We start from the raw sequence: 23,276 nt of genomic DNA, 5'->3' as shown, positions 1-23,276 counted from the left end.
AATGATTGTTAAATCAATGACAACAACCATTTTGGAATTAATTCTGTAACTGGTTGTGCTAGTCTTACCATATGATTCGAATGGATCCTTCAAACTTGCCATACAAACTACTTATATATTTCTTAATATAAAAATGTTAAAAAATGAAGAAGAATGCAAAAGGAAAATAAAAAGAAAACTAGACTGAAAAAAATTTGTAGAAACTAGAGATAACCAATAGCAACGCTGAACCTCTGGCAAAAAATATAATTTGTAGACTCTTTACTCTTACTCTTACTCTTTTACTTGTTTCAGTCATTTGACTGCGGCCATGCTGGAGCACCGCCTTTAGTCAAGCAAATCGACCCTGGGACTTATTCTTTGTAAGCCCAGTACTTATTCTATCAGTCTCTTTTGCTGAACCGCTAAGTGACGGGGACATAAACACACCAGCATCGGTTGTCAAGCATTGCTAGGGGGACAAACACAGACACACAAACACATACACACACATACACACATATATATATATATATATACATATATACGACAGGCTTCTTTCAGTTTCCGTCTACGAAATCCACTCACAAGGCATTGGTCGGCCCGGGGCTATAGCAGAAGACACTTGCCCAAGATGCCACGCAGTGGGACTGAACCCAGAATCATGTGGTTGGTTAGCAAGCTACTTACCACACAGCCACTCCTGTGCCTATCAGACATGGGAGAGGATTGCTCAGGAGAAGCTGAACCAGAGGGGACACTGTAAGATCTCATCATACCTAAAAGATTGTTGATGATAATGCAGATGATGATGGTGATAATGGTGGTGATCCTGATGATAATGGTGGTGGTGGTGGTGGTGGTGGTGGTGGTGGTGGTGGTGGTGGTGGTGGTGGTGGTGGTGGGTCTGGTGGTGGTGGTGGTGGTGGTGGTGGTGTTGATGATGCTACGTCTAATATCATATCTACTTGCGAAAAGAATTGATGATGATGATGATGACTCTAATGGCAGGGGCAGTGGTGATTATGGATGTTCAGTTTAATGCTGTATCTACAATAAATTATTTTTTGCATTTGTATTTTCAGGTACTAATGAGAGCTCTGCGAGATTTTAACATCCCCAAAATCGTAACTGATGACCTTCCAGTGTTTATGGGGCTCATAAGTGACTTATTCCCATCCCTTGATGTCCCTCGTAAAAGAGATATGGTGTTTGAGAAAAATATCAGACAAGCTGTTTTGGATAAACAGTTACAACCTGAAGATAGTTTTATACTAAAGGTAAGACTTATAAAACTTACATTTGATTCTTACGTTTGATTCTTGAAGCTCAACCTATTTTTTACTCTACGAAAGTATAGAGTAATCCTTCAGATTAATGTAAAATTCTTTTTATTATAAGTGAACCAAAACACACACACACACACACACACACACACACTCTCTCTCTCTCTCACTCACACACACACGTATGTGCATGCAACAGGTTCTCATACAATTTTTGTCATAGAAACTTTAACAGTTACAATGAGGATGAACAAGAAAGCCTATTAAGAAACATATATATTAAATATTAAATATATATTAAATATTTTCAGAATGGTGGTGCCCCAGCATGGCCACAGCTCGTGAGCTGAAACTAGATAAAATAAAAATTAAAAAAAAAAAAAATTCCCACATATTCAAGTAAATAGTGATCAATGGGAGTATTAAGTGTCCTGATTCATATAGCCATGCTGAACTGATTAGATTATATTAATCTCTTCAGTGGACCTGTAATCCAATCATACTTTAGGTAAAAAATAAAATGCTGTTGTCGTTTCAGAAGTAATCTTCATACTCTTAGTAGCTTAGTTTTTTTTTTTTTTACAAGTAAATGAACATTTTATGTTGCTACAATTTATGACAAAAACGAGTAAAAAAAATTTCAAAAAATATATATAAAATTAGAATTTAAAAAATATCAAGAACTATGAAAAAATATTTAATTTGTAAATTTATGATTTTATTTGATTATTATGTGTTCAGTCATACATATACATGCACATGTACACACTGCCATGCATACAAATACATAATATTCATGTTTGATTTCATATTGCACTTTTAGTCTAAGAGATGGAATATTGATTTATTAACTCAACACAAAGCTTTGAACATTTGAAGAGGAAGTAAATTAAGATTGTGTAACATTGTCACTTTTAAAGGGACATTAACAATTAAGTGAAGTGAAATAAATACAACTCAGGATTGAAACTAGGTCAGAAATTCAGGTCAGCTGGAGTTTACTTAAATTTAAAATGCTCTCTGATTTAGAGAAGGAATATTACACAAATGAAGTCAGAGAGAGTAAGGGTGAGGAAATTTCACCTTAAATTTACCATGACCTCCCCACAAAATAGATGCCTTATTTGAAAGGTAGAGTGGAGAGAATACAATGTGAGAAGTTTTATAAAATTACCATGAAATAAATTAGAGAAAGAAAAACTAATTAGTTAACATTTCTCCATAATGTAACTTCATCAGGCACAGCATCTAATTTCTTAATTTCCTATAACCTTAACATAAAGGAGTGTGAGCTCATCACCATCATTGTTCGACCGTGGTCGAGACAATGCAATTTACTATGCTACACCAGACTTCACGGTCCATCATAGCATTACAGAGGTCCTGTTGCTGGATGCCTGTATCCCTGGAGATTACATCGAGGTAGGAGAGTGTGCACACTCTGGTATCGTGAGTAGATGGCTTCCAGAGTTGAAGAGTAGAAATTGCCTCATTTTCAGCTCTACAACAATGTCCAGCAAACTGGACTCTCCTACCTTTCACAAGAGATGATACAGGTGGTAGTTTTCCATATATTTGCATTTTGGTTAGATGACGCTTCCACGAGAGATTTTGAGCTCTCATAAGGAGGCGAGTGTAAGTTCCATCCAACCGCCTCTCAAGCTTCTTTGATAATGTCCAGGTTTCTGAGCCATATAGTAAAGACTAGTGTGAGCTAGAGCTTCTGTGCATATCACTTGCTAATAAAGAGCTCATCCAATAGCCTCGTGTATATATCTTTTCCTCAAATAGACTCCTACTTTTTCAAATATTGAAGCTGTAAGCTTCAAGTCCTAATTCCTAAAACTTGTTAACACTGATGAAGAAGAGGGGGTTAACAAACTGGGTTGTATGAGTGAAGGTATTTTTAAAAGGGCATTGGTTTGATTGTTATCCCTTTTCAAATTGTCTGTGGTACCACCTTCTCTAGAATTGTGTGATGCAGTTTTCTGGATGTGTAATACTACAGAATAGGAGGCATTAAAGATGAAGAGCTGAGCTTTGGAAGTAATGTATCAAACTAAGTTGTGAATTAAAAGCTAATGAATATATCCATTAACTGAAATTTAACTAAATATAATAAATACAACTTGAAGGCAAAACTTTGTAATCATTAGGATGCTTCTGTAAGACAAAATAATGTGGAGAAAAGAAATCCATTTTCTTTCTACAGAATTCTATGTCAGTCTTTTAAAGATATTTGAAAGCAACTTCTATGTTATTTGATTGTCATCTACTTTATTAAGATTTAATTAATATTCTTGACTTTTGAATAAGTACCTGAAAAAAAAAAATGATTCACTGCTATGTTTACTATAGAAAACAGTTTATTATTGTAAGGATGCAACAAATTCAGCCAAATTAAAGTCTGCAGGTATGGCTGTGTAGTTAGGAAGCTTGCTTTGCAATCATTTGGTTTCAGCATTTTGAGCAGGTGTTTTCTACTATAGCCTTGCACTGACCAATACCTTGTGAGTGAATTGGGTTGCTAGATTCTGCATGGAAGCCCATTGTATATATATGTGTGTATATGTACGTGTGTGGTTATGTTTGTACAACCAGTATTGGTTTGCTTACATCACCATAAGTAAGTAGTCCTGCAAAAGTGACCAGTAGAATGAGTACCAAGTTTATAAAAAAAAAATTGAAGTACTAGGATCAAGTAGGCCCTTCAAAGCAGTCGATTTTTTATTATCCACAAGGGACTATACATAGATAGGACAATACAAACAATACAAACATAAAATCGGGGAACTTAAAATACAAAAAGAGAATGAATTAAGATGAAAAAATTAAAGAAAATGAATGAAATATGAAAAGATATTCAAAGCAGTGTCTCAGTATGTCCACAGTCCAGTGAATTAAACAAATAAAAGATTAAAGATTACATATAAATATCCATGTCAGTAAATTCACAATAGATTGTAAGCAGCTTAGTGAATAAATGTAGTGAAATGTAGTAATTTTATTTATTTATCAACAGCCCCACCACATACACATAGATTGTTGTATATACTCATTTACTGAACCAAATCAAAAAACCAAAGAGTCTTGTAATTTACACAAAAGATGTTTACATTTCTGAACACAAGGGGCCAACAATTCTCTTGTTTAAACCATTTCAAAATTGTTATTGCTCAGACAAAAGTTGCACTGCTTTTTGTCCCCAAGCTACCTATATAATAAGCTTGTGCTTTATCCATAGCAACCAAATAATTCTGAATTCTAACAGACTTGTCTCACTTAAGAACCACATAATTTTTTATGAAGCTATTGCAAATTTTCTAGGGTTGGCAAATGAATGTTTATGCTTGTAGTATCAATTTTTAAATACCAACACAGTTGCTCCTATATTTACTGTAAAAACCCATGTAATTTGCACGCCTGTGTAATTTACACGTGATTTTCAGGATAAAAATTGCTAAAATAAGCTTCTACATGTGTAAACTTCACACCTAAAAGTTTTCAAAATTGCCGATATGGCCAGGGGAAAAAGGTTTTCAATTTAGTTGTATTTAGCATAATTTCACTTACTTATGTTTAGATTTTATTAAATTTTCATTAAAAAAAGAATTATTTCTGTTTAGCAGTTATCATATTGAAAGCTATTAAATTACAAAGTGTTTGTGTTGTTTATAATAAACTTTACTTCACATTTCTTGCCCAGAAGAGATTATGTCCAATCTGTAGTATACTTCTGTATGTCTTCTCAAATCACAATCACAGGAAAAGTTCTCGGAATGGTCGGCGTTAGGAAGGGCATCGAGCTGTAGAAACTCTGCCAGATAAAGACTGGAGCCTGGTGCAGCCATCTGGTTCACCAGCCCTCAGTCAAAATCGTCCAACCCATGCTAGCATGGAAAGCGGACGTTAAACAATGATGATGATATGATAGGGCTTCTCATAGTGTAAACATAAAACCAAAGAGAAGATTTATGGAGACACTAATGGAAAGCAGACGTTAAACAATGATGATGATGATGATGATGATGTATCAGGTTTAAAATAAGTACTGGGGTTGATTCATTCAGCTAAAAAGATTCTCCAAAGTGATGCCTCAGCATGGCCACAGTCTAATGATTGAAGCTGTTAAAAGATAAAAGATGTATATCATATATTCAGTCACTTACTTACAGGCATATTATTATCAGTTATCATTTTGTGGCTTTACCCCAACTAGACTCTATTTGTTATTTATTTCTGTAGGTAGTTCAGTTGCAAGAATTATTTGATGTTCGACACTCTGTTTTCATCATTGGAAATGCTGGAACTGGTAAGAGCCAAGTTTGGAATGTTTTACTCCAAACCCATCGTAACCAAAAGCTGAAACCTCTTGCAATTGTCTTGGATCCAAAAGCTGTAACTAATGATGAACTATTTGGTATCATTAATCCATCAACAAGAGAATGGAAAGATGGTAAGTTATCTTTTAAATTCTAATTCTAGCATAAAGGTGGCAAGCTGACAATGTGCGCAATGGGCAAAATTCTTAGCAGCACTTTGTGTGTCTTTGTGTTCTGAGTTCAAAAGCTGTTGAGGTCAACTTTACTTTTCATCCTTTCAGGGTCAATAAAATATTGGGTTGTCCGGAAAGTTTGTGCCAATTTATAGCAATTTATAGCAGCTTACCTTTCGACTTATTTTAGAACATGGTTGTGTCCATAAAATAGAATTTGACTACACCTCCATTCAGAGCACAGTTTAAGCTATCTTTTCGTGGAAGAAGGTCTATGTTCCTATAACCTGTGTTAATTCTGTAACCCTTTGAAATGGAAGATAAGAAAGTTCATTTTCAGCATTTGATGCTTTGGGAACCAGACAAAAATTGCTGCAGCTCGGCTGGAATGTGTTACCCCACCCTCCATATTCACCAGATATTGCTCCTTCAGTTTTCCACTTATTCAGGTCCCTGCAGAATAGTCTTAATAGTCAAAATTTCAATTCCTTTGATGACGTAAAAAAATACCTTGATGAATTCTTTGCCATGAAACCACCTCAATTCTGGGAAGAGTGTATTTTGAAGTTAAAGGAAAGATGGAGACGCATTGTGCAACAAAATGGTTCATATTTGGTTGATTAAAAATGTAATAGCAAGTATTTATTGACCTTTTTCTTTCCTTTAAAAATCGGCACGAACTTTCCAGACAACCCAGTAAATACCAGTGGAACACTGGGATGGATGTAATCAACTTAGCCCCTCACCCGAAAGTACAGGCTTTGTGTGAAAATTTGCAATCAATGTTAATACTATTATAAGGCAGTAGGCTGGTCGAATCATCACTGTGCTGAACAAAATGCTTAGTAATATTTCTTCCGACTTGAATGAGTTAGTGTGCTGACATGACCTGCACTCCTCCTCCCAAATTGCTGGCCTTGTGTCAAAACTGGAAACTAATATTAATTCTAGCATATTAATTGCTGTTAAAGAGCAATCAGCATTCTGTATGTATGTGTGTGTTTGTTACACACACACACACACATGCACACACACACACACACACACACACACAAAAGGGGTGTTCATTAAAGATTTCCCCTGACCCACTTCCCAAGGACTGGGATAATCGAAACTTGGCATAATTATTAGTCCTTCCCTACATAACCTCCACTTTGGGTGATTCACTTCTCCCATCATTTTATGCAGCTGAAATCCTTCTTGAGTGACACATTTTTCCATTTGAGTCAATACTGAATTACAGATAGCATTTATGGAATTTTGATTTACTGTTGGGTGACTTTTGGCCAACACTGTATACGCACACACACACATATGCAAATTATATGCAAATATACAAATTTACTAAAGAAGACAGGTATGTATGTGCATGTATCTGTGTGTGTATTTTTTGCATATTGAATACACCCATCACATACTATAAACATGCAATTTAGAAGCAAGTGTCGTATATTAGCATTCTTAAAATATTTTCAAACAATTTTCTTTTAAAATTAATTTTTTTCCTTCCATTTTTTTGTTTCATTTAGGCCTGTTTTCTGTAATAATGAGAGACCTTTCAAATATGAGTGGAGATGGTCCGAAATGGATTGTCTTGGATGGAGACATTGATCCAATGTGGATAGAATCTCTGAACACTGTTATGGATGACAATAAAGTGCTTACTTTAGCCAGTAATGAACGTATCCCTCTTACTCCATCTATGCGCTTGCTTTTCGAAATCAGCCATCTGAAGACAGCTACTCCTGCTACTGTATCAAGGGCTGGAATTTTATATATCAACCCACAGGATCTTGGTTGGAATCCGTAAGTTGTTTGTGTTGTTTAGTCTCAGATCATCTCTGATCAAGCTAACCTATCATCATGCACATTCTAGCTGTAATCAACTAGTAAATTTGACTTTTGTCTAACCAGATCTATGAGAGACCTAGTTTCTTATTTCACTTCCCAGTGGGCCCTTGACTGCAATAAATTTGGTGAAATCAGTGATAGTCAACTTTTGATAGTAACAACAGTATTGCTAACTTTTGGCTGTATGCATCATAAGGCTGAAGGTAGTCTCTGAACTCCTAATGTTGGGTGCTATCATAGGGACTAATTGATAGGTAAATTGGTGTTAGTATTGGTTGAGTGGTTGGCGTTAGGAAGGGCATCCAGCTGTAGAAACACTGCCAGATCAGACTGGAGCCTGGTGCAGCCCCGGCTTCCCAGACCCCGGTCGAACCGTCCAACCCGTGCTAGCGCGGAAAACGGACATTAAACGATGATGATGATGATTTCATCTTCTTCGGATACTGACCACTTCTGACCAGTAAAGCCATTATATAGTAAACACCGTATTGGAGATGAACATCTCGTTTGTGATACTGAGCTCAAATCCTCATGTGGGTAAAGGCCTATGATCAGAAGCAGTCCAAGTGTAACCATCTCATCCTACTTTTAGGCATTGTATATCTAGAGCAACATTATCCAATCTGTCCTTCCTTTTTTCATGACAGTAGGATGTGATACAAAAGAGATTTGAGTGTTGTTTCTAGCCAGTCAAGTGATCCCATAAAGACTCATTATTAGCTTATGAAAAAAAAAAAAACATTTATCAGTTGCTGAGATGTTTCATTGTATTAAGGAACCGTCTGTTAAAGTATTAGGTAAAATGGATCCCATTTACCTGAGCTTTTTTTTCACAAGCATACTTAAATAGTTAAAACCTTTTAATTAAAATTTTAAAATTCTCAGATAAGGAAATAATTTTATTCTCAAATACAATATAATGCTAATAATATAGCATGAATCGTGGCCGAAGCCAGTGCCGCCTTGACTGGCTTCCGTGCCGGTGGCACGTAAAATGCACCAATCCAACCGTGGCCGATGCCAGCCTTGCCTGGCACCTGTGCAGGTGGCACATAAAAAGCACCCACTACACTCACGAAGTGGTTGGCGTTAGGAAGGGCATCCAGCTGTAGAAATATTGCCGGATAAGACTGGAGCCTAGTGCAGCCTTCTGGCTTACCAGATCCCCGGTCGAACCGTCCAACCCATGCTAGCATGGAGAATGGACGTTAAACGATGATGATGATGATCATGATGATGAACAGGATAAACTATCCATATTTTGCAGAAAAATCTGTATTTTTCAATACATCTCAACGTTTCTAAAGCAAACTTTGTTGACTTTCAACTTCAGTTGAATTTAACGCATGATAGCATCTTTTAAAATTCTCTTTTCATTACCATCTTTTACCTTGTTTTCTTTATATTTCTAATAGTTATTGTGTAACCAGATCACAGTACTTGATCAAAATGGTCTTGTGTAAATTGTGCATAGAAGTGCTGGGGACTGGGTGGTATATTTATGAGGTGGGGCTGGTGTCACTGAAATTGAAGGGAACAGTGTAAATAGCAGGTGTGAGAAGTATTATAATTTATGAGAGTAAAACCGGGGTGATGAATGCAAAGAAGCAGGAAAGGCAGGAAAGAATTGAGAATGAAAGAACAGAATGAGAGGCTGAATGGGGCATCACTAAAGGAAAGACAAAACAAGAAACCAATCGATGAATTGCAGAGAATACTCTTTACTCTTTTACTCTTTTACTTGTTTCAGTCATTTGACTGCGGCATGCTGGAGCACCGCCTTTAGTCAAGCAAATCGACCCCGGGACTTATTCTTTGTAAGCCCAGTACAGTAAGCCCGCTAAGTAACGGGAACATAAACACACCAGCATCGGTTGTCAAGCGATGCTAGGGGGACAAACACAGACACACAAACACACATACATATATATATATATATATATATATACGACAGGCTTCTTTCAGTTTCCGTCTACCAAATCCACTGACAAGGCATTGGTTGGCCTGGGGCTATAGCAGAAGACACTTGCCCAAGTTGCCATGCAATGGGACTGAACCCGGAACCATGTGGTTGGTTAGCGAGCTACTTACCACACAGCCACTCCTGCAATATAGAATTAGTGATGGATATTTTAAAAAGAAATGGGATGAATGGATGATGTGCTGAAGATGAATGAAGAAAACCAGATAAGAAGAACGATAGAGAGGAATGTGAAAGGAAATAGGGGAAAGGTAAATTGCTAAAGATGATGGAAAATGAAATGAAAGCAAAGGATTTGATGAAGAGAATAGAGCAAAATGGAAAAAAAAAAAAAAAGCTGTCTTGGGGTCCCACAAAACTAAACCCTGCTTTCACTGGAAAATGACCTCAAAACACCTGTTATTGTTGTTGTATGTTCAATGTATCTCTCTTTATTTAAGATGATAAAATGTGATTTGAGGTGAATGGGACTGCTTTTTCTAACAGGGCAATTGACTACATAGAAGTTCCCTTGTTTGATCAGTTACTAATTATAGTTTATATTTCTCCTATTTTTCTACATTTCAGCTATGTTCAGAGCTGGATTGACAGGAGGGAAATTCAGTCAGAAAAGGCTAATTTGACCATTCTCTTTGACAAATATGTACCGACCTGTTTAGAAACTCTACGACAACGATTCAAAAAAATTACACCTATTGCTGAGTGTAGTCAAATACAGATGTTGTGTTACCTTTTAGAATGTTTGCTCAGCCCAGAAAACACACCAGCTGACTCTCCTAAGGAGCTTTATGAACTGTATTTTGTTTTTGCATGCATCTGGGCATTTGGTGGTGCTATGTTCCAGGACCAGGTGAGAGAGTTATGGACATCTTTATATATAAAAGAAAGGTTGTGTGTCTGTCTACTCCAATTTAGATTCCTAACTACTCCCACATTTTGCGGTGCAGTTTAACCAAAACCGGGTATCTTATAGTCGTGATTCATATCAAGCCCTTCTGGGTATTAGCGCGCGTCTATGATGATTCTACGATTTTAAAAATAATTTACCATCATTTTTTTCCATTTTAATGCATATTTTTTAAAATATAAGGGAAGTAACTCTCTAATAATGTCTACGATGAGTCAACGATTTAAAAAAAATTTACCATCATTTTTTTTCCATTTTTAATGCATTTTTTGGCTATTTTTTGGCTATAACTCTCTAAAAATGCTTTATAGTTATTTCCCTTAAAAACCCGAGCAACGCCGGGTGATACTGCTAGTTTTAAAATAAAAAAATGTTATCATTATTATTGTTATCATCATTGGCACCAGCATCTACATCAGCAGCATCAGTGGAGGCGCCCAGTGGTTAGGGCAGCGGACTCCCGGTCAGAGGATCGCAGTTTTGATTCCCAGACCAGGCGTTGTGTGTGTTTATTGAGCGAAAACACCTAAAAGCTCCACGAGGCTCCGGCAGGAGGTGGTGGTGACCCCTGTTGTACTCTTTCGCTCCAACTTTCTCTCACTCTTTCTTCCTGTTGCTTGTCCCCGACTTCCTACGCAACCGCTGAGCCTGGATGCGCATTCATCTATCCGTCGATGCTCTCGGTGTCGGGGGTTGACCTGCTTTCTCTTCTGCAGGTCTTATGAATAGCAAAGGACCATGTTTCGGACTTCTCCCACTGGGATGAAGACCGCTTCGCTCAACAAACAAACAAACAAACAAACAATCAGCAGCATCATGTTTGTCATGATGATCATGATGATCATCATTATCATTATCATCATCATTCTTGTCACCATTATCACCACCACCACCACTGCCATCACCAGTATAGTCTTTACAATTTTCACCATTAAACCTACTGTTGTCAATGTTTGGATTGACAAAATTGTCAAAACATTAGAAAATGCCTTGTGGTACTTCTTCCAGCTCTTTTATGTTCTGATTTCAAATCTTGCCAAAGTCAATTTTGTTTTATCTCTCCAGTCTCTTTTCTTAAGTCTAGTATGTGATGCTGCAAAGTTGTTGCCTAAAAGGATGTTCATGAATGCCACGTGTTTATTAGACTAGTGACCAATTCTTTTTCCATGACAGAAATTTAAGAAAAAAAAAAACGAATGAAAACATTTACTCTTTTACTTGTTTCAGTCATTTGACTGCGGCCATGCTGGAGCACCGCCTTTAATCGAGCAAATCGACCCCGGAACTTATTCTTTGTAAGCCCAGTACTTATTCTATCGGTCTCTTTTGCCGAACCGCTAAGTGACGGGGACGTAAACACACCAGCATCGGTTGTCAAGCAATGCTAGGGGGACAACCACAGACACACAAACACACACACACATATATATATACATATATACGACAGGCTTCTTTTCAGTGTCTGTCTACCAAATCCACTCACAAGGCATTGGTCGGCCTGGGGCTATAGCAGAAGACACTTGCCCAAGATGCCACACAGTGGGACTGAACCCGGAACCATGTGGTTGGTTAGCAAGCTATTTACCACACAGCTACTCCTGTGCCTTACTGTATAGAATATTTTGAATTTTTCATTCACACAAATAAACTGTGTGATACAAAGAAAATAAACTATTTGAACTTAAAATAAAAGAGTAAAGAATAATATAAATAATTTTTACTTTCAGCTGGTGGACTATAGAAATGAATTCACCAAATGGTGGGTTAACGAATTCAAGTCAGTGAAATTTCCAAGTCAGGGTACTGTCTTTGATTATTACATCGACCCTGAGACAAAGAAATTTGAACACTGGAGCAAACGTGTCGCAAAATTTGAATTAGATCCAGAAATACCACTCCAGGTACTGATTTCTTAAATTTAAAACAGCTCTAAAAAATATTAAAAAAAACTTTTTAATTTAAAACATCACCTTTAAAATATCTCGTGTATTAATGACTAGAAAATTTGTTGCAATTGCTTCCTCCAGAGTCATATCCCAATGATGGTCATACTCGTCTCAGAAAATTATGTAAAAAAAATCACTGAAAACAATGATAGTAATGAAAACAGGAATCCAAAATTTCAGGATTGCAGATTCGGATTCGACCTGGAATGTTTTTAATTTACTCACAGAGTTAGCCGTTAGATTATAAAAATTGTTATTTTGTCACAAAAAAATCATGTTAACAAATTGCTGGAAACAATCACAGTAATGAAAACTTGGGAATCCAAAATTTCAGGATTGTGGGTCAGGATTCAGCCCAGAATGTTTTTAATTTACTCACGGAGTCAGCTTGATTCCAAAATGGTATGATATGTTGGGCTACGGTCTCTAGGAGTAAAGTTGAAAAAGTGCGACACCCTAACATTCACATTTGTGTGTGTGTGTGTGTGTATTAAAAGCAAAAAATAAAACAAAAATGATAGTGTTCAGTATGTTGGCCACAGGAATTTCTGTCAAAGAGTCATGGTTAAAGTTGTACACCGTCTCCCTCTTTCTCTCACTTACCCACTCTTTCTCACCCTTTTATTATTACTCCCACTGTCACCATCAACACTACTACTTTTAATAAAGCATCATCAACTCTCCCTAAATTTCTTTGCCTCTCTTTCTCTTCCTCTCTTTTTCTATCTCTCTCTCTCTCTCTGTCTTCACCATCACCCTCATTGTCTTTATGCTTACTATTACTCTCACCCCATCACGAGGAATAGTAGAAGTGTCATTGAATAGTGAAAGAGGGGCCCAAATGTGACACACTGACACACAGAAATTAGTTTTCACATTCATTATATTAGATTTAGAATAAAGAGTAGCATCTGAAGAACTGGTAAAAGCCTATGTCAGCAGCAATTAGTTGAAACAAGAGTTTGTAGAATATTAAGTTTATTGTTATGCAAAGTAAGAAGTTTAATGCCTAATTCAAGTTGTTGAATAAGGATTACAGAAAGTTGAAGATGCTGTTGGCCTGACTATAAGCAGTGACTGTGATCTTGTACTTCTGTTGATTGTCATTATCATTATTATTATGATTCTGGGTGGTGAGCTGGCAGAATTGTTAGCATGTCAGACAAAATGATCAGAAGCATTTCCTCTGGCTTTACATTCCATGTTCAAGTGCCATCAAAATTGACTTTGCCTTCCATCTTTTTGGGATCAATAAAATAAGTTCCTGTTCAACCCTGGGGTAAATATAATCAATTACCCCTTCCCTCAAAATAGCTGCTGCCAAAAATTAGAAAAAAATATCTTTATATCATTAATTGTCCTAATCAGCAGAGCCAGGGACAAACAACCTCACCGTTTTTAGTTACATCCTTCTAGGTTTGTAGTTCAAATCCCACTGAAGTTGACTTTGCTTTTCATCCCTCCAAGGTTAATAAAATAAAGTACCTGTCAAGTACTGACATTGATAATATCAACTGTTCCCTTCTCCATAGTCAAGGCCTTGTGTCTATACTCTTTTACTCGTTTCAGTCATTTGACTGCGGCCATGCTGGAGCACCGCCTTTAGTTGAGCAAATCGACCCCGGCACTTATTCTTTGTAAGCCCAGTACTTATTCTATCGGTCTCTTCTGCCGAACCGCTAATTGACGGGGACGCAAACACACCAGCATCAGTTGTCAAGCAATGCCCAAGGGACAAACACAGACACACAAAACACACACACACACACACATATATATACATATATACGACAGGCTTCTTTCAGTTTCCGTCTACCAATTCCACTCACAAGGCATTGGTCGGCCCGAGGCTATAGCAGAAGACACTTGCCCAAGATGCCACGCAGTGGGACTGAACCCAGAACTGTGTGGTTGGTAGGCAAGCTACTTACCACACAGCCACTCCTGCGCCTTGTGTCTATGTTAGAATTTATTGTTTTAATTATAAACAATAAGTTTGTTTAGTCTCCACTACTGAAGTTAAGTCAGTCCAGTTGAAAGCAATTGATATTGGTGACAGCTGATGTTTGTTTTGGTAATCTTGACACATTATATAAATAAAAACTGTCAGACAGTCAGCCTTGATAAAGGTGATTTAGAAGTAAGAAATATTTTATTGTCAAAGCACTTGGAGCTGTGTCAGTGAAGTTTCAGCTTCTGTTGAATTATATATACATCAGGTTTAGTTATTTGCTTTAGAAGTTTGTTTACCAACCATGTAGTTGTGGGTTCAGTCCCATTGTGCAGCATTTTGGCCAAGTCTTTTGTACTGTAGCCATGGGTTGACCAATGCCTTGTAAATATGACTGTCATACATGGAAACTGTATGGGAACCTGTTTTTGTGTGTTTTATATATATATATATATATATATAGCTGATGTAAATTTTTCTAATATATATATATATATATATATATATATATATATATATATATATATATATGGAGGCGCAATGGCCCAGCGGTTAGGGCAGCAGACTCGCGGTCGTAAGATCGCGGTTTCGATTCCCAGACAGGCGTTGTGAGTGTTTATTGAGCGAAAACACCTGAAAAGCTCCACGAGGCTCCGGCAGGGGGGGGGGTTATCTCTGCTGTACTCTTTCACCACAACTTTCTCTCACTCTTACTTTTGTTGGCCTGCTCGTTTAGCCAGCAGGGTGGCGTCATTCGAAGGCTAAAACAATGCGAATGCATTGTGACCAGCGATGTGTAACTACATCTGATGGACTGGTCAATCACGTGATGATAATGATATATATATATATATATATTAAAGGAAGCATGAGCACTGTGCTTTCGATGATCTGTGAAATTAGAAAAAGGACATCTGTAACTTGCAAAGCAGATAAGGGTTAAAACCAGGGAGAGCATTCAGTTGCAAAATCCTGCCTCAAATATGTCCCTATGCAACTTATGCTAGGACATAAAACTGCATGCTAAATGAACAGATGAATATATATATATATATATGTATATACATAAATATAAGAGAGTTACTGCTAGAAGATAGAATCTATCTTTTTGTTGTATTTCACTTTCCTTACGTTGAAGGTAATGTTATTTCTTGGTGGAAACAACTTCGGTGGCTATACCAGAATAAGAAGCTATTTTTAGCACTAGAGTTAACCACTTAGTGGTAACTCTCTTATATTTATGTATAAATTTGTATTGTCTCCCTGGTTTTTTATGTGCTAAGCCACTTGGTGTTAAACTGATGGTATTATTAAATTAATATCTAATTTTTCACCCTCATTTATGAATTTATATATATATATATGAAAATATCATGAGCAACAAGAATCCTAGTATTGTCAAAATGATACAGAAAGAACTCAATGCAATATGCATGTAGGTTGAAATAATGCATTGTAAACAGGTTACACAGGTCCACAAAAGATTGCAACCCCAGAGTCACAATTCAGGAATGATTCGAGGATCAAAACAAAAATAATGATAAATATGCATGTTATTAAAATGGCAACAATGTTTTCTTGTTCTAAATGATTCTGTGACCACTTAGAACAAGAGAACAAGAAAGTATGTTCGTTATTTGGAAGACATTTATCCTCAGTTGTCTGGATTATTAAATAACATTAGCTGTAGCAATCCAATATTACTACAAATCCAATATTACTACTCTATGAAGCAGATGAACCTCTGGGAGAAGCTGAACATTTTAGGACTTTATTCCATTAAGCAAAAAAGGAAAATATATTCAGTGATATAAATTATATCTTTTATCTTCTGTCTTTTGCATGTTTTAATCATTGGAGTGCAGTTGTTGACTGCCATGACACTGCATCTTTTAAGGCCTTCATGCTTTCCGAAATCCGCCGAAACTACACCTGATTATATATACACTTTAGATGAGTTGTAGTGCACCTGAGCACTGTACACAATTATTATTATTATTATTATTATTATTATTATTATGGAGTATTGCCTTGAAAGATTTAACTGAACTTAGTGACCCCAGTATTTATTTTTTTAAGTCTTTTACTTATTCTATCAGTAACTTTTGCTGAACTTCTAAGTTACAGTGACATAAACAAACCAACTCAGGTTGTCAAGCGATGGTAAGAGGACAAGCACAAACACACACTTATACATAGGTATTTGATGAACTGAGACTATAGTAGAAGACACTTGCCCAAAGTGTTGTGCAGTGGGACTGAACCTGAAACCATGTGGTTTAAAGTAAGCTTCTTTACCATACAGGCATGCCTGCACCTTTATGTGGACAGAATTGGAAAACAGTCAGTATCAAACCTTGAAATTGAACAAGGAAAGCTGTGATACCAGCGCTTATGTTCTTATTTATGAGCAAATATAAACAATAAATATCGCCCTTTTCAAGCCTAGCCAGGTTCATGGGCCCAGTTTCCCGGTTTCTGTGGGGTATGTGTTCCCCCCAGCTGGACGGGACGCAGTCCATCACAGCGTTACTCAAGAAACAGGAAGAGAGAGTGAGAGAAAGTTGTGGAGAAAGAGTACAACAGAGGTTGCCACCACCCCCTGCCGGAGCCTCGTGGAGCTTTTAGGTGTCTTCGCTCAATAAACACACACAACGCCCGGTCTGGGAATCGAAACCGCGATCCTCCGACCGTGAGTCCGCTGCCCTGACCACTGGGCCATTGCGCCTCACATGAGTAAATATACACAATAATAATTTTTTTTAGAAATAGGAAAGAAATAAAACTAAAATTTACAGAAATAGAGAAAAATGAAAGCTTCTAATGACATACATATGTAAAAGCAGGTGGACTGTGATTAGGAAGTAGAGGAGGAGAAATTTTTGCTTGGATCTAGGAGATATGTTTCAAGAGCTAATACAATGTGATATTCTTTTGTTTTCTGGTGTGTGATATCCTGAGGTGGACAGACATGCCAGACATTGAGACATGGTTCATGGAGTGTCTTCGTGTGTTGAAATGGTGGGCCATGAGTTGACTTGGAGTGCATTATAGTGTGAATTGGAGTGCGAAGTGAAGGTACTTGTAGAGGCAATTACCCAGATTATAACTTCTTCCACCAATGTAGAGGCCACCACTGAGTTTTCATGGGATGTAGTATATGATGTTGGTGAGTGTGTTGCTGAAGTTTTAGGTGACATGGTACCAGTGATTATTGTGATGTTATTAATGTATGCACAGGTGTGTCTCTACCACAATAACATGTTCTGTAGGAATTACATTTTTTTGAGGTTGGTAAAATTCCATCTTTTGGGGGCTTCCATGAGAAAGGCTGCAGTGTAATTGTATGGACCAGTGGAGGCACATGACCTAGTGGTTAGAGCAGTGGACTCTCGGTCAAGGGATCGTGGGTTCGAATCTCAGACTGGGCGATGTGTGTATTCATGAGCGAAACACCTAAGCTCCACACGGCTCCAGCAGAAGGCAATGGTGAACTTCTACTGACTCTTTCACTACAACTTTCTCTCACTCTTTCCTCCTGCATCTTGCAGCTCACCTGCAACTGACTGGCATCCCATCCAAGTGGGGAACCTTTATGCCAAGGAAACCGGGAAACCGGCCCTTATGAGCCAGGCATGACTTGAGAAGGAACAATTGTATGGACCAGGAATTGAACATTTTCTGATTGGGAATACATAGCTAACTCGTATGACCTCATCATAAGTTCCTACCTATACCTATAATTATTGGTATTTTCGGTTATGCTGCAAACTTTTAATGTAATAAAAAGTTGGGATTATTTCATAAGGGAAATATAATGTGAGTTCTGCAAATTTATTCTATGTGAGACTGGCAAAAAATGTGCAAGAATTTTCTGTAGTTTAGAAGGCAGTTAAAACTAATTGCACACCAATACACACCCATTTTTTTTTTATATTTTGAACCTGCATTGGTTATCTTGTGAAAAAAGAGAGGCGGTTGGATGGAACCTACACTCGCCTCCTTATGAGAGCTCAAAATCTCTCGTGGAAGTGCCATCCAACCAAAATGCAAATATATGGGAAACTACCACCTGTGTCATCTCTTGTGAAAGGTAGGAGAGTCCAATTTGCTGGACATTGTTGTAGAGCTGAAAAAGAGGTAATTTCTACTCTTCTCCTCTGGAAGCCATCTACTCGCAATACCAGAGGGCGCACACTCTCCTACTCTGATGTAATCTCCAGGGATACAGGCATCCAGCAACAGGACCTCCGTAATGCCATGATGGACCGTGAAGTCTGGCGTAGCATGGTAAATTCCATTGCCTCGACCATGGTCGAACAATGATGATGATGATGTGAAAAAAAGAGAGCCATATCAGAATACAAACTTAAACTGCATGGAACAGGTCCGGAAAAACCAAATATCTAGTGGTAATTATTATCATAAATAAAAGATAAAATAGAGATAGAGTAGAAAGAAGTGGATATAGTACAAAACCTTGATGTACTTCTCATCTTATTTTTTAAAAGCATACTTTTATTGTTGTTATTTGTTCCCCAATATGTGTTCTTTATTAACTTTAGATAGTTCTATAAACATAGGTATAACTGTTTAGACTTTTCATATTTTCTTCGCCTAAATGTAAATGTCCCTACACTCAATATTTCCTATCTCTCTTGAGGTATGTTGATACAGACCCTTAGTTTCCAAATCTAGTAATTAGTGACTATCCTTATTGATCTGACATAATGTAAATTAAATGTACAATATCAGAATTTAAAGGTTTACCATCCCAAATATATATGCCGTATTCCATATTAGGTGAAATTGGGGCCTATAGATCATCATAGTTTATTTCAAGTTTATTATCAGCTCATTAGATTTGCAATATGTTTTGTTTTTGTTCTACTTTGTTCTGGGAAATTATTGTAATTAGTAAGTTTGTAATGTTTGTTGACAGGCAACTATGGTGCCAACAGCTGAAACAACTCGAATCCGGTACTTTCTGGACATCCTAATTGCTTCAAAGAGGCCTGTGATGCTTGTTGGAACAGCAGGAAGTGGCAAGACGGTCCTCATGCAGGACAAACTGATATCTCTCCCCGATGAATATGTGATTGCCAATGTGCCCTTCAACTTTTACACAACATCTGAAATGCTACAACGAATTCTGGAAAAACCACTTGAAAAAAAAGCAGGAAGAAACTATGGTCCCCTTGGTAACAAGAAGCTTATCTACTTTGTAGATGATATGAATATGCCAGAAGTAAGACTTCTTTTATTTTTCTTGTTTTTTTTATTTCTTTATAAAAATATGCTTTCTGTATTTCATATAATGATCTGTCCAGTTATATTGAGTTTGTAGCTGGTCATTCCCCTCAAACTGTCAATATCTCTGTACATATAAGTGGAATGGTGCCATATAAAAAGCATGGATGATGGTGACATATAAAAAGCATGGATGATGGTGACATATAAAAAGCATGGATGATGGTGCCATATAAAAAGCATGGATGATGGTGCCATATAAAAAGCATGGATGATGGTGCCATATAAAAAGCATGGATGATGGTGCCATATAAAAAGCATGGATGATGGTGACATATAAAAAGCATGGATGATGGTGACATATAAAAAGCATGGATGATGGTGACATATAAAAAGCATGGATGATGGTGCCATATAAAAGCATGGATGATGGTGACATATAAAAAGCATGGATGATGATGGTGCCATATAAAAAGCATGGATGATGGTGCCATATAAAAAGCATGGATGATGGTGACATATAAAAAGCATGGATGATGGTGCCATATAAAAAGCATGGATGATGGTGCCATATAAAAAGCAGGATGATGGTGACATATAAAAAGCATGGATGATGGTGCCATATAAAAAGCATGGATGATGGTGACATATAAAAAGCATGGATGATGGTGCATATAAAAAGCATGGATGATGGTGACATATAAAAAGCATGGATGATGGTGCCATATAAAAAGCATGGATGATGGTGCCATAAAAAAGCATGGATGATGGTGCCATATAAAAAGCATGGATGATGGTGACATATAAAAAGCATGGATGATGGTGCCATATAAAAAGCATGGATGATGGTGACATATAAAAAGCATGGATGATGGTGCCATATAAAAAGCATGGATGATGGTGCCATATAAAAAGCATGGATGATGGTGCCATATAAAAAGCATGGATGATGGTGACATATAAAAAGCATGGATGATGGTGCCATATAAAAAGCATGGATGATGGTGACATATAAAAAGCATGGATGATGGTGCCATATAAAAAGCATGGATGATGGTGCCATATAAAAAGCATGGATGATGGTGCCATATAAAAGCATGGATGATGGTGCCATATAAAAAGCATGGATGATGGTGACATATAAAAAGCATGGATGATGGTGACATATAAAAAGCATGGATGATGGTGCCATAAAAAAGCATGGATGATGGTGACATATAAAAAGCATGGATGATGGTGCCATATAAAAAGCATGGATGATGGTGCCATATAAAAAGCATGGATGATGGTGACATATAAAAAGCATGGATGATGGTGCCATATAAAAAGCATGGATGATGGTGCCATATAAAAAGCATGGATGATGGTGCCATATAAAAAGCATGGATGATGGTGACATATAAAAAGCATGGATGATGGTGCCATATAAAAGCATGGATGGATGATGGTGCCATATAAAAAGCATGGATGATGGTGACATATAAAAAGCATGGATGATGGTGACATATAAAAAGCATGGATGATGGTGACATATAAAAAGCATGGATGATGGTGCCATATAAAAAGCATGGATGATGGTGACATATAAAAAGCATGGATGATGGTGCCATATAAAAAGCATGGATGATGGTGCCATATAAAAAGCATGGATGATGGTGACATATAAAAAGCATGGATGATGGTGCCATATAAAAAGCATGGATGATGGTGCCATATAAAAAGCATGGATGATGGTGACATATAAAAGCATGGATGATGGTGACATATAAAAAGCATGGATGATGGTGACATATAAAAAGCATGGATGATGGTGACATATAAAAAGCATGGATGGATGATGGTGCCATATAAAAAGCATGGATGATGGTGCCATATAAAAAGCATGGATGATGGTGACATATAAAAAGCATGGATGATGGTGCCATATAAAAAGCATGGATGATGGTGCCATATATAAAAAGCATGGATGATGGTGCCATATAAAAAGCATGGATGATGGTGACATATAAAAAGCATGGATGATGGTGCCATATAAAAAGCATGGATGATGGTGACATATAAAAAGCATGGATGATGGTGACATATAAAAAGCATGGATGATGGTGACATATAAAAAGCATGGATGATGGTGCCATATAAAAAGCATGGATGATGGTGACATATAAAAAGCATGGATGATGGTGACATATAAAAGCATGGATGATGTGCCATATAAAAAGCAGGATGATGGTGACATATAAAAAGCATGGATGGATGGCCATATAAAAAGCATGGATGATGGTGACATATAAAAGCATGGATGATGGTGCCATATAAAAAGCATGGATGATGGTGACATATAAAAAGCATGGATGATGGTGACATATAAAAAGCATGGATGATGGTGACATATAAAAAGCATGGATGATGGTGACATATAAAAAGCATGGATGATGGTGCCATATAAAAAGCATGGATGATGGTGACATATAAAAAGCATGGATGATGGTGCCATATAAAAAGCATGGATGATGGTGACATATAAAAAGCATGGATGATGGTGACATATAAAAAGCATGGATGATGGTGACATATAAAAAGCATGGATGATGGTGCCATATAAAAAGCATGGATGATGGTGCCATATAAAAAGCATGGATGATGGTGACATATAAAAAGCATGGATGATGGTGACATATAAAAAGCATGGATGATGGTGCCATATAAAAAGCATGGATGATGGTGCCATATAAAAAGCATGGATGATGGTGCCATATAAAAAGCATGGATGATGGTGACATATAAAAAGCATGGATGATGGTGCCATATAAAAAGCATGGATGATGGTGCCATATAAAAAGCATGGATGATGGTGACATATAAAAAGCATGGATGATGGTGACATATAAAAAGCATGGATGATGGTGCCATATAAAAAGCATGGATGATGGTGACATATAAAAAGCATGGATGATGGTGACATATAAAAAGCATGGATGATGGTGCCATATAAAAAGCATGGATGATGGTGACATATAAAAAGCATGGATGATGGTGACATATAAAAAGCATGGATGATGGTGACATATAAAAAGCATGGATGATGGTGCCATATAAAAAGCATGGATGATGGTGACATATAAAAAGCATGGATGATGGTGACATATAAAAAGCATGGATGATGGTGACATATAAAAAGCATGGATGATGGTGCCATATAAAAAGCATGGATGATGGTGCCATATAAAAAGCATGGATGATGGTGACATATAAAAAGCATGGATGATGGTGCCATATAAAAAGCATGGATGATGGTGCCATATAAAAAGCATGGATGATGGTGCCATATAAAAAGCATGGATGATGGTGACATATAAAAAGCATGGATGATGGTGCCATATAAAAAGCATGGATGATGGTGACATATAAAAAGCATGGATGATGGTGACATATAAAAAGCATGGATGATGGTGACATATAAAAAGCATGGATGATGGTGCCATATAAAAAGCATGGATGATGGTGACATATAAAAAGCATGGATGATGGTGACATATAAAAAGCATGGATGATGGTGACATATAAAAAGCATGGATGATGGTGCCATATAAAAGCATGGATGATGGTGCCATATAAAAAGCATGGATGATG

At 37.1% G+C, this 23,276-nt stretch overlaps 1 protein-coding gene across 1 annotated transcript in view; it reads left to right on the top strand.

Moving 5' to 3' along the window:
• Positions 1–23,276, top strand: part of LOC115212689 (dynein beta chain, ciliary-like) — a 168,850-nt gene that overhangs the window by 79,907 nt on the left and 65,667 nt on the right. Inside the window, exons 31-36 of the mRNA XM_029781368.2 lie at positions 1,065–1,259; positions 5,511–5,721; positions 7,290–7,566; positions 10,160–10,442; positions 12,227–12,400; positions 19,339–19,644. Coding sequence (XP_029637228.1) covers positions 1,065–1,259; positions 5,511–5,721; positions 7,290–7,566; positions 10,160–10,442; positions 12,227–12,400; positions 19,339–19,644 — 1,446 coding nt within the window. The remainder of the gene's footprint in view (positions 1–1,064; positions 1,260–5,510; positions 5,722–7,289; positions 7,567–10,159; positions 10,443–12,226; positions 12,401–19,338; positions 19,645–23,276) is intronic.

This window comes from Octopus sinensis, linkage group LG1 (assembly GCF_006345805.1).
Source record: "Octopus sinensis linkage group LG1, ASM634580v1, whole genome shotgun sequence".
Taxonomy (NCBI): Eukaryota; Metazoa; Mollusca; class Cephalopoda; order Octopoda; family Octopodidae; genus Octopus; species Octopus sinensis.
The sequence above is the reverse complement of the archived record's forward strand: the minus strand, read 5'-3'. Positions and strand labels throughout refer to the sequence as shown.